General features: G+C 43.5%; 1 protein-coding gene across 2 annotated transcripts in view; it reads left to right on the top strand.

Moving 5' to 3' along the window:
• The first annotated feature begins 8,972 nt into the window (after positions 1–8,972).
• RBFOX2 (RNA binding fox-1 homolog 2) overlaps positions 8,973–12,948 on the top strand; it is a 249,488-nt gene continuing 245,512 nt past the window's right edge. For both annotated transcript variants that reach the window (XM_077829280.1, XM_077829289.1), the window contains exon 1: positions 8,973–9,328. In XM_077829280.1, the coding sequence (XP_077685406.1) occupies positions 9,152–9,328 (177 nt within the window). In that variant the 5' untranslated portion in view covers positions 8,973–9,151. The remainder of the gene's footprint in view (positions 9,329–12,948) is intronic.

Below are 12,948 nucleotides of genomic sequence, written 5' to 3'. Positions count from 1 at the left end.
ACCTAACCCCATTAAAGTAAGAAATACACTATTAAGTGCTCAAACAACCTTAACTCTGACCTGTAGTGACAACACAATGGGAGGACATTTGAAAATTGATTGTGCTTTTAAAAATCAGTTTAGCTGAATCCTGAGAACACAAACACTAAAATGCCTCAGTCTCAATCACATGGTTATTCTATCTGATCACTCCAGGGCAGAGTTATTTTTATCACTAAATCACATATTTAAATTTCTTACAAGTTTACCCTGCATGGTGAATTTCCTGGGTTTATAATGCTTGTTTGAGGGATTATTGCAACATCCCCATAATGTATTTTACCTTAAATTACTGATATGTCGACTTCATCTTAACTCCACTTGAGCATAGTTTTTGTTTTGGAATAAAAGAAATAACAATGTGTGAGGCAAGTCCCTGGCTGGACTCGGGTGTACATAGCAGTAATAATCATGAGTCAGAGAAAAGATATCTGGTACACTTGGCCCATAACCTCAGAAGGCATGTGTCCCAATTCCATGTCAGTCAGAGATTCCACTACAGTTTTGTCAGCAGCTCCACAGACCTGAGATATCTTCTTTTGATTTCTGATAACGTTTTGATTTTGGTTTGGATATGGAGCTGTGATCTGCTTCCAGATGGCTGTTCAGCATGAAGAAATGAGAGGAGAAGGGGCTGGAAAACATGACTAAATATGACTGGGTTTCCGATTGCTACAGACTGTTAGTTTAGCTGCCCCTCCCTGCCAGCAGCCACAGCTGGAGATCCCAAGGTTTGAAGAGAACCATGAAGAGCTGCAGGCAGGTCCCGCCTCCCCCACTTTTTTTTTTTCTGTGGGGAAATCTGCAACACATTATTGGGGCTAGAAAGCCTGGCATGTTTGAAGTGTCTTTAAAATTTCATTAGCCTTTCATATTTCCTACAGGGGATTATGTAGTGTCTGGAGTTTCAATAAATTCAGGGAGAACGGTAGTTACAGACTTTTGTGGTGGGGATTGTAAATTGCATTTGAAATAATCTCATTCTGTTGGAGATAAGAGAGCACTGATGATCAGCAGAGACGACCACATATTCCAAGACAGATGCGTGCAATTTTGCATGCCTGCCATCTGTGTACAAACACTATGACTGCGCACACAAATCACGGACCTGATTCAGCAAAGTATTCAAGCACATGCCTAACTTTAAGCATGTGAATAATCCCATTGACTTCAGTTCAACTACTTATGTGCTTAAAGTTAGGCAAATGCTTAAGTACCTTGCTGAATTGGCAGCCAAAGGATTTCTGCATACACTTTGCCAGCTACATCCCTAGCTCGCTGTGTGTTCATGCAAACATCCAATTTTCATGTGCATTCATAGTATTTATGTAAATAAATTAGGCATGTGTGATTGTGTACATAGAATGGAGTTTTCTCATCTTTGAAAACCTTGCCCAGAATATCTTTGACTTGTACATGAATTGTTGTTGGGGGTTTTGCTCCTGTTCTTCAGCATATGTTTGGGTGAGGGGCGGGTGTGACTGTGTATAGAGTGGAGAGAGCTGTTTAAAAATGTGTGTAATTATTTAAAACTTGCAAATAGCTTGAAATACGTTTTGTACAAGCGACCTATCAACTTGTGAATGGATAAGATCGCATCTCTAGTACTTCTTGGTGCCTTCCATCCCCGGCTTCTAATAACATTTCTTCTGCAGCATTATAAATGCACAGGGCACTTTCAGTGTAAACGATGACTGATATCCTGCCACAGAGAGCCTACAATCTAAGGGCCCGATCTTGCAAACAGGTAGACACAGGAGTCAAGTTTCTCATGTGAGTAGTTGCATTGAGTGATTGCTGGACTGCTAAATAGCCAACAGGTGAAATCATTATAATGCATACAGCATGGTCTGGAATGTTGAATAGGTTTCAGAGGAGTATGTGAAGAGTAAATGGAAATGTGTGAGAGTGTGGAGCAGATTAAGACTCAGAACCTCTCAGGCAGCTGAGGAGGGTTTAGCATAGCTGAGGAGGGGCATGGAAAGATGGCTTTAAGCTGCTTTTGCACTGCCCCGCTACCGGGGCTACTTCATGCTAATCTGATCCCCAGGCACAAATTGTATGCCTGTAACCTGCAACGGTTGCCTACCACCTGAAGGGGCTTTTGTGGCAGCTAGAATCCTCAGGCTGCAGGGATGCCCCAGCCAGACCACCTCCCTTGGTCATGTTCCTGCACTGGCCGCAGAGAGGGAAGGAACTGCTGAGGACAACCCCGTCAAGAGAAATTTGGGGACCTGGTACATAATGGTTGTTGAGGCCTCATCCCCTTTCATTTCACTTTATTTACACAAACTTTACAGTTTGTTTGGTTTTTTTTTTTGCGGGGGGGGCCCAGAACAACTGTCCCCTCTTTCCTCCCTTCTTGTCAGCTCTGGCTGTGGCAGCTCTACACCACCCAAGGAAATCCATGCTGTTCTGTAGCTAGTTAAGTCAGCTTTAGGACAGAGAGATCTGAACAACATTGTATGTATATTGGTGCACTTTAAGACCCTGTTCAGTAAACCAAATGGTAAAAACATACTAGTTCAAGAAATAGGCCAATTAATAATAGAGGCGAGGTTGATTTGCAATTAGCGAGTGTGTGGAGGTCTTAAATCATACAAAAATTATATGATCAAATACGTTCTGTTATAACTTGGCCGACCATCATCTTGACCATCTTACTTGTATATTGTACCCTTCCTTTTGCTTGATTGTTGGATCATAGCGTGTAAGCTCTGCACATACCTGCCTTTATTTATGCAGTGCCTACCGCATTGTGGGCATTATTGGAAACAGACAATAACTAATACGGATCAGTGTTTGGTTTGTGTATTCCTGGAAGTCCATGTAAACAGAAGCTCTGCACACTGCAACAAACCAGCCACTATAAACTTTGGAATGTCAGGCAAAAGGTGTTTCATCTTAAAGGCACTGCAGAGAAATAAGAATGTAAACATAATTGGTTTACATATTTAGGCAGAGGAAGTGGGTTGGACCAAACTAGAAAAGTATTGCCTCAATATTGGTAACTACCAACCCCTCAAAACAGACCCCAAACCCCAGGACCTTCCGTTACAGGTTTGACAAGCTGTTGTGAGGAAAAATCAGGTAGTCTATTGTGCACTGTTCCCTGGCACCCTGAATGGGAAAGGGTTCAATTTATGCCAACTAGTGCACCAGTTGTGGCATCTACATGGCTAGCTACCACAGTCTTTCCTGATACCTTTTGCTTTGAACTCAAGTGCATGCGATCTGGTCAACTCCATTTCCTCTAGCCTGAGGATCTTTCATTTCCCAGGAGTGGTCTACGCACGCTTTTTGTACTGGTATAACTATTTTGGGTGTGTATGTATGTGAGATGGATTACTAAGACAGTTATACCGATACAGCCCCTAGCGTGGATGCAGTCAGTATAAAGGTCCCTTACGCAAGTATAGCTTATTCCCCTTCCATTACAGAAATAAGCAATACTGGTGCAAGGAACCATTGTACTGATATAACTGCATCTACACTGTGGGGGGAGGAGTTATAATGAAAGAGGGATAGCTCAGTGGTTTGAGCATTGGCCAGCTAAACCCAAGATTGTGAGTTCAATCCCTGAGGGGGCCATTCAAGGGGTTCTGGGGCAAAATTGGGGATTGGTCCTGCTTTGAGCAGGGGGTTGGACTAGATGACCTCCTGAGGTCCCTTCCAACTCTGATATTCTATGAATCTATGAAAGCAGTACACCAGTATAGTTGAAGTGGTACAATTTATAAGCCTCCAGGGATGTCCAGGCCAATCAGCAATCAAATGCCAAGTATGGGTGCATTTAACCAACAGGTAAGAAAGATGTAAGAATCATAGTTAAAGTAAGAAAGAAAAAGCATTTATTCATATGCTTAGCTAAGGGAAGCTGCACTGGCACAGATTGGGATATTTCAGTTACAAAGGTCAAAGCATGGGTATAAAGTGCACCTCAGCTGGCCCAGCATTGCTTGAGAACCCTGTAGCAGTTACTGCTGCCACAGGGAGAGACATCAGGCTCCAAACCCCCAGATCCTCAAAGTTATTTAGGTCTCCATTGAATTCAACGGGAGTTAGGTGCCAAAATAACTTTTGAGGATCTGGGCCCAAGAGCTGTCCATCCTCCACTTTCTAATTGACCTGCAGGATAGAAATTGCAGCAACAAGCAGGGTGGTTCAAAGCACTACTTCCCTACCGGTCTTCTGAGGAGAGCGACAGAACCACTAAGAACTTGGGAATGAGGAGAGAGACAATGCCACCAGGGACTGAGATAGGAGATTGAGGAAAGGGTGGGCTGAATTAGGAGACACATCTTGTGTGGTGACAAAAGTAGCACAGGAAAAAGGACATTTCAGTGTTGTGGTGGTGGAGGGGAAAGGCTCGCTTTGAACTATTGCCTGATGATCTCCACACTTGGGATCAAAGACTGATCACTGAATTTGCATTTGCTATTAGCAGCGTCTCAGTTCAGGACTGTTTCTTAGAGCTCCCAAAAGTCAGTGTCCCCACTCCCATCCTCCAAGCAGTGTATGGTGGAGTTCAGGTTTTTGTCCTTTCCACAGATTGTGCTCCCCTCCCCCGCCACTCCCCACTGGTGTCTTGGTGCTGTCTAATCTCTGATACATGTCTGGTAGAATCCCAGAATTTATTCCTTCTAGCCCTTTCTTGTGGAGCCTTCCAGCATAGAAAAGCTACATGATAGCAAACCTATACAAGGTACTGGATATGTTCAGGCAGAGGAGTTTTTTCACACCAGCCTGCCATGAGCCCTTTGCAGGTGTAATGATTTACTTACAAGTGACCTGCTCATTTCTTGAAGGCAAAGTTGTGGTGATTGAGCATTTTACATGTTGGACAGGGGCATTTCTGTTGTCTCCTATGATGCAAGTGCAGTAGTGAAAGTACTGGGGGAAGAGGAAGTATTGGTAAGTCTCACATGTTACCTACAATAAATAGGAGATTGAATTGTGTGACAGAGAGTCAACCGATCTGGGTTATGGTCTTAGCTCTGCCACAGACTTCCTGAGTGACTTGGGGGAATGTCACTTAACTGAAGGAGAAATTGAAGCACCATGGGGTTAAGTGGCAATGGTACCTTCCCCACAGGCACGCTGTGATGGTTAATTCATGGGTTTTGAAATTATGGGATGGAAAGTGCTATAGAAATATTATTAACAGCAGAGGGTGTCCTTTAGTGGTAGCTCTGTGGCAGTTTTTTAGATAGAGCACAGTAACTTGCCTTAGCTCTGCATGTGCTCATTAACTGAGGGCACTTTGGAAAGTTCCCCTCAGTGCCATCCAGTGGCTGATAGGCTGTTCAATTAAGTCCTGCAGCTGCTGCTACTTCAGAGCTCCCTGGTGGAACGTCCTTACATGGATTCTTCATCGGGAAGATCTCTTTAAAATTGGTTGTGAATGGTGCATAAAAGTAGGATGAAGGTAGAGTTTGTGTGTTTTTCTCTGAATGGGGTAGTGGGCCACTGATTAGAGTCTCCATTCCTGGCCTATATCAGAAGGCTTTTATCGAACACTTTAGTTGAATCTTCCTCGACATGCCTTTTCATGTGGAATCTAATCAAGACCACTGGGCCAAGCAGTTACCCTTGGCATGCTGGCAGCCAGAAACTGCATCTAAGATTCCTTTGGGTACACGCTATTCCATGTAGGTTTACTGCTATTGAATACAGAGACTACCATGTCCTCACAAACTGGGACATCACAACAAAAATATATTAGTTGAAATTATTGTTTAACTTGACCTTGAAAACAATTTCTGGATCAGGGAAAGTGTTGCGCATGGGAGGGCTGGAGTCAAGTGTTGGAATTCAGAAGCCAATGGCTGGATAATTTCATGAAGATCAATAGTAACAGTTGTAGAGAGATGCTGAGATAGGATAATCAATTCTCAGGCTTCAGGGCATAAACTGATATCTGGGGAGTCAAGAAAGACTTCTTCTCAAACCCACGTGCACTCTTGGCTAGGTCCATTATAGGGTTTTTTTTTTTCCCCCTTCCTCTGAAGCATCAGTGAGTGGTCACTGTCAGAGGTGGGATGCCCAGCCAGATGAACCAATGACCTATTCCAGTACCAAAACTATACATTCCTCTGCAACAAATTCAGATACTGAAACAAAAGAAAGGGTAAATAATTCCATGGTTTCCACTGGTATCAATCTGACAATTTATCAAATAGCATATAGAATGGGTGGGAAGCTCTGGCCTCACCCAGTTTTTAAAAAAACAACCCACTCTCATGTAGACAAGGCCTATGGACTAATCCACACTGGAAAGTTATACGGGTAAACGCTAAAATGAGATTTAAAACCAATACACAAAAAAGAAAAGGAGGACTTGTGGCACCTTAGAGACAAACCAATGTATCTGAGCATAAGCTTTCATGAGCTACAGCTCACTTCATCGGATGCATGTAGCTCACGAAAGCTTATGCTCAGATACATTGGTTAGTCTCTAAGGTGCCACAAGTCCTCCTTTTCTTTTTGCGAATACAGACTAACATGGCTGCTACTCTAAAACCAATACAGTTATTCTAGTATAAATCCCTGTATGGACACGCTTATTCCAGTGTAAGGATATGCCTATAGTATAGATGTAGTTAATGTATATAGTACATTAAGGAGTAGTATAGTATAGATGTATAGTAGTATAGATGTAGTTAATGCATCTCTCTGGGAGTTGGGAGCTACGTTGACGGAAGAATTCAAGCTGCATCTACAATGAACATTTGGTTGTCCTGACTACATTGCACGGGGCATGAAATTTGTCACAGTCCTGAGCTATGTACTGTAGCTAGATTGATAGAAGTTTTAAGTGTAGACCAGGCCTAACAGTGCCTTTTTTCCAATTTAGCTTATGTCATTTTAGAAAGGGTTTTAAGATAAACCAGAAAAAGCCACTCTCAAACTGGAATAAGAGTGTCCACACATGGAGTTGTGCTGGTATAATTATACTGATATAAGTGTACTGGTAAAATTATACCAATATAACTGATAAAACTTTCCTGTGTCAACAAGCCTGAAGCAACAGCTAACAGAGTAGAAAAAAATGGTCAGTTTTCAAGATGACGAATGATTAACACTGGTACACGTTTAGATTTCTTTCTAGGTTCAATGTTTGTTAATTATCTGGAAAAGGAGATGAACAGTGAGGTGGCAAATGTTGCACCTGATTGTAAAATTATTTATTCAGGACTACCTAGTCAAGACTAGATAAGAATAACAAACTCCAGATGTACCTAACAAAGACAGGTGAGTGGGAGCCCAGTGGTAAATGAAATTAAATGTTAAGAAATGCCAGGAGAAGCAAATTTGAAGGAATGATTTGAATTACTCATACACGTTGCTGGGTTTTAAGTCAACTGTTAAATCACATGGGAAGATGATCTGGTCATTATGAATAGTCAGCAAAAACCTCTTCATAATGTGTTGCAGTGGACAGAAAAACAAGTAAAGTCGTATCATATAAAGAACAGGCCTGAAAATATTTCAATTAGGGCTGTCAAACAATTAAAAGAATAATCACAATTAATTGTGAGGTTAAAAAAGTCACTATTGATCACAGTTTTAATTACACAGTTAAACAATAATATCAAATTTAATTTGATATTCTTTTTGATTTTTTTTTTTACATTTTCAAATATATTGATTTGATTTCAGGTGATAATGGTGTCTGCTTCTTATTTACAATATCTGCCGTAAATGTAAACAAACTTGTTTGGCTTAGTGATTGGCTGAACAAGAAGTAGGACTGAGTGGACTTGTAAGCGCTAAAGTTTTACACTGTTTTGTTTCTGAGTGCAGTTATGTAAAAAATATTTCTACATTTGTAAATTGCACTTTCACGATAGAGATTGCACTCCTTCCAGTACCTGTATGAGGTGAATTGAAATACAATTTTTTCTTTTTTACAGTGTAAATATTTATAATAAAACTATAAATATAAGGAGCACTGTACACTTTTATCCTGTGTTGTAACTGAAATCAGTAGATATAAGAAGGTAGAAAAACCTGAAATATTTATAATAAATGCAAATTGGTATTCTATTATTGTTTAACAGTGCAATTAAAACTGTGATTAATTGCAACTTTTAAAAATCTAGTTAATTTGTTTCACTTCAGATAACGGTGGTTAATTTACAGCCCCAATTTTCATGCTATTATGTAAATTGAGAGTTTGCCCTCACCTAAGGTGCTGTGTTCACTTTTGGTCATCCTACTTCAAACAGATGTAGCAGAAAGGGAGATATTTCCGAGCCAGGCAGTGAAAATGAGTAGAGACCTGGACAGATTTATGTATGAAGAGAGACTGAAAAGATGGGGACTCTGTAGTCCAGCCAGGAGACAAACAATGGGGGATACACATATGAGTGAATAATAAGCTAGGCCCATGTGGGGGGCTCCTGTTTCTCATAACCTGAGAGCATGCACACATGCCAGGAGGTTAAAAGGCAACACACCTTGAAAACTACCCCCAGGCAGGCAGGCACGGACCCCCCTCCGCCCTCCCGGGCCCAAGAGCTGAGTGGGGTGCAGGGAGCATGACACAAAGCAGCGGCGGAGCGCGCCGGTGCTGGACTGGAGCCAGGCAACCTAATGGGGCAGAGAAGACCCCGCCCCTGGGGCCACAGAGCTGGCCCAGGTTCCCACTGCCCCGCCCCGCCCTCTAGGCAGCCGGGCTCGAAGTACCCCCTGCCCCGTGTGTGGCCCCGCCCCCATTCCCGAAGGTTGCCGAGGCCCCGCCCCTCCCTTCCCGAAGGTTGCCGAGCGGGGGTCGTGTCGCCTCGGCTCCCGAGCCGGCGTTTCCGGAGAGAGCCGAGGGGCTCCGGCCCCTCCCCTCCCCGGCTGCTGCTCCCGCCGCCGCCGCCGCCGCCCCCGCCCCCTCCCCAGTGGCTGGCCCGAGTCAGTGCCTGAGTAGCTCGGCAGAGCGGCTGCCGCGGGACGGACCCCGCTGCTCCTGAGCGCCCGGAGCCCGTTGCCTGACCCTTGCCCCGGCTGCGCCGGGCCCGCAGCGCCACCGGGCTAGCGCGACAAGCGGGGACCCTATCGCCCGTGCGCGGCTGCGGCGGCTCCCGCAGGGGACGCGGGGCGGCCGGGGGGTCCGGCTCGGATGGCGGAGGGGACCCAGGCCCAGCAGCAGCAGCAGCTTCTCCCCGGCGGCGGAGCCCCCCGGGGCGTGAAGCGGGAGCCGGAGCTGGAGCAGCCCATGCCCGGAGGGGACGGCGCCGAGACCGGCCTCTGCAAGCGGCTGAGGACAGAGGCGGAGGCGGGCGGCGGCGGCATGCAGGTAGCGGGGCCCGGGCAGGCTGCGCTGGGGGGCCGGCAGGCGGAGCCGGAGCGGGAGGAGGGTTGGTGCAGGCTCCGGGGGGCGCCCGCCAGCTCGGGGACCCGTAACTGGGTTGTGTGGGTCAGCGAGACCCTTGCATCGGAGGAGTGGCGGGATCGGGACCAGATCCTGTGGGGGCAGCCGGCCAGGCCGATGGCCGCGGGGAGCGGCTCGGGAGAGCTGGGGGAAAGCAGCCAGCCAGGTAGGCTGCGGGAAGGAGGAAGCCGGTGCTGGAGGAGCAGGGCGCCGGCCTGGGCAGGGATGGGACGCTCTCCGGAGCAGGGGGCCATGGGGTGGCCCTGGGCAGGTAGGGGAATGAGATTGACGGGGGATGTGGGATTGATTTGGGTCGTGGGATTGATTTGGGTCGTGGGTCAATTCCCCACCCGCAGCTTCATGGCCCCTACAGCAGAAATGAAGCCAGTTTTCCGAGAGGGGTTTTCGCCCTTCCTTGTCCCAGTGCCGAACAGAATCCAAAAAGTTACTGTTTCTAATGGAGAATAATACAGTGCTGGTTCTGGAGTGTGGCCCTAAGGATTTCAGTGTTTCGATTAAAGGGACACTTACTTTTCAAACTGTTGTTTTTGCTAGTGCTCTCTTAAATAAATGGACTTATTTTTTTTAAATTCCTTTTAAAAACAAATTATACAGTTTTTTGTTTGGTTGGTTGTTTCCCCCGGTTCCGTTGATGTTTGTAAGGGTCTCCTCAACAATGAAGAAACTGAGGGGGCTATACAAGAGAAATTGTGAAACTGACTAGATGCAAAGTGATTTCAAATGCACAATGTAAACAAAATAGATACATATTTTTGTTAATCTATTTATTAAATAATACCTCAGATTATTATTATAACAAGAGAATGTATAGGGTTTTCAGACCTGATATTTTCAAGTTGATCTCTTTTACTGTTCCAGATGCCTATTTATTAAAAAAATAACACAACCTTAAAAATATGCCATTCCGTCCCATAGTTTGATTTTTAAGTACTGACTTTTCCTATGTTAAAGGTGTAGTAATATCTAAAACTGCAAAGAACGTTGTAGAATTGTTGGCATCCAGTGTGGGGGCTGCCCTCCTTTAACATATTTTCTTTTGCCAAATCACTATGTTTGTTGCACTGAGTCACTGGATGCTTGTTTCTATCTTGGGTGCCTCAGATTGGTGACAGCTGCTGATTGTGGACTTCATTTACTACTTTTGTTGTTGTTGCTGTTTGTTCTGCTTTTTCCAGTTTTTAATGAATGGGAGAATATAGAAAATAAGAGTTCAGTGCTAGTTTACAGGATTGGAAGAGGGATTTTGGGGTTGGAGTATTCAGTGTATGGTGCAGAGGTGTCTTGGATAACATGAAGGAACAAGGAGGATCTGGTCTGTAATCTTAGAGCCTGTTCTCCATAGATATAGGTGGGCATGAGTTTATGAATTCACATGGGCACGTCATCACAATGAACTATTTTAATTTATCAAGGGTACATTTCTCCTGGGGACAGTCTTGTTGCTGTTTGTTCTTCACTGGACCTTTCGTTCCCACATGGCTGGATATCTCCCTCTGACTGTAGCTTCTGTATACTGTGTAATGGCAGCGCTGCCCTGGGAGATGCTACAGACAGGAGTGGCAAAGGCAAATGGTTCTGCCATCGTGCATGTGTATTTCTAATAATCAATGACACTTAGTCATATCTTGCTCTTATGTGTTTGTAAATAATGACTAATTGGAGGTGCAGCTGATAAACAAAAGACCATCCTATGTGGGTTGTTCCCAAGATTGGCAAAAGGAGCGCTACCTCTTATTATTAGAGTTTGAAGGCAGACATGTCAGCACATGAAAGATTCTTCTATCTTCTTGCCCCTTTTTGTTTTGATTATCATTAATGAAATGTTCTCTCCTTTTTCAGATGTATTTGTTTGGAGTTTCAGAGTAACAGCCATGTTAGTCTGTATTCGCAAAAAGAAAAGTAGTACTTGTGGTACCTTAGAGACTAACCAATTTATTTGAGTATAAGCTTTGGTTAGTCTCTAAGGTGCCACAAGTACTCCTTTTCTTTTTGTTTGGAGTGTTTTTATTTTCTCTCTGGAGATATTTTACACAATGCGTTTCTGCTAGAGAAGTAAGCGGGTGGTCTCAGTGCTTCTTGCTGCTGTTTCTTGCACTGGATGTGTTGGAGCTCTTTGAAAACAACCTGATTTATTCATCATATTTTTTTCTGCTCTCATTCCTGCTTGGGTTTGTGGTTTTTGTTAATAGTCTCTGAAGGGAGATAACATGTTTCTCTCCTGAGCACTTCCCAAGTGCCAATACAGGTTTTTCTTCACTTTTATTTTATGGTTATTTCCAGATTGGATGCTGGAGGCTTTTTTTTTTTTTTTTTTAAACTACCTTGCAGCAGGAAGTATTTGTTTGGAGATCTCCTGTGTGTCTGGCCCTACCCTCGTTATCTCTCTCTGTCTCGTCATTCACACCCCCTGTTTTCCCTCATATCCCTCCTTTCTTACACCATTATATCAACTGAACTTGATTTGGAACATCACACATTCAATTTGAAATGCCCCCTGCTCCTCCAGGGGCTGCCAGGAAGCACACACTTACCTCTTTCTCCCTGGTTGCAATGATATTTTACCTGGTATAGAGGTCTTGAAGGGTGAACACTATGCGTGAGTGCACTAGAAAAGCTGCTCAGAATAGAAGGGAACCTTGTATGTTGCATGTAGCTTGGTAATTATGAATGAATACGTGAACAGTCTGATATGAACTTCTTCTAGCTTTTAGGAGTTGAAAGCCAGGGCATATGTCATTGGTCTCGTGTACATATATGAGATGCACTGGTTTGGTTAAATAATGGTGGCTAATTTGGTTTACAGTTAGTTTACCAATATGTTTGTTCACACAGGAGTTTGCTCTGATTAACTAAATTAAATAAACTCAGGTTTTAAATTGAACTGGTGCAACTTTTGTGTAGAAAAAGACCCACTTAAATTTGTGCAGGGAATGTATTTTTGTTGTGTGTGTACAGTGCCTATTGTAATAGGACCTTATTCCCTTATTGAGGCCTTTAAGTGCTACCACAATAAAAATATTAAATAATAATAGATATGAATGTTTTCCATACTGGTAATGTAGGCAGACATACAATTCTAGCAACACAGGAAAAAAATTACAGTTAAAGTCCCCTTGGTCTGAAGTTTCACATGGTTATTTTTAGGCCAGAGGAGAGTGGTTTGTTTATTTTTTGGAAGGTTTTTTTGGTAGTTGGGACTGGGCCAGTAGAAAGTTTGAGGCTAATCAGACAAGTAAGTTTTGCGTTATTGTTTTTAGAAAAATTGATGGTTCTTAATGTTTTGGAAATTTATCCTTATAACTACAATGCCTTAATATAAAAACTTAATACTTGATTTTCCATCATGAGAAAGAGTGCCCAGACACTTTTAATCTTTGAAATCACTAATTTTTTAGCAAATCCTCCATGTATAAATTAGGTATGATGCTTGCAGAAATTATGAATTGTGAATTGCACATATATCGGATCTGTAAGTATCAGAGGTTTTATGGAAGCTATAATCTGAAGCCAGTGACCTTATGTTG

The sequence above is a fragment of the Eretmochelys imbricata genome, chromosome 1, assembly GCF_965152235.1.
Source record: "Eretmochelys imbricata isolate rEreImb1 chromosome 1, rEreImb1.hap1, whole genome shotgun sequence".
NCBI lineage: Eukaryota > Metazoa > Chordata > Testudines > Cheloniidae > Eretmochelys > Eretmochelys imbricata.
The sequence above is the reverse complement of the archived record's forward strand: the minus strand, read 5'-3'. Positions and strand labels throughout refer to the sequence as shown.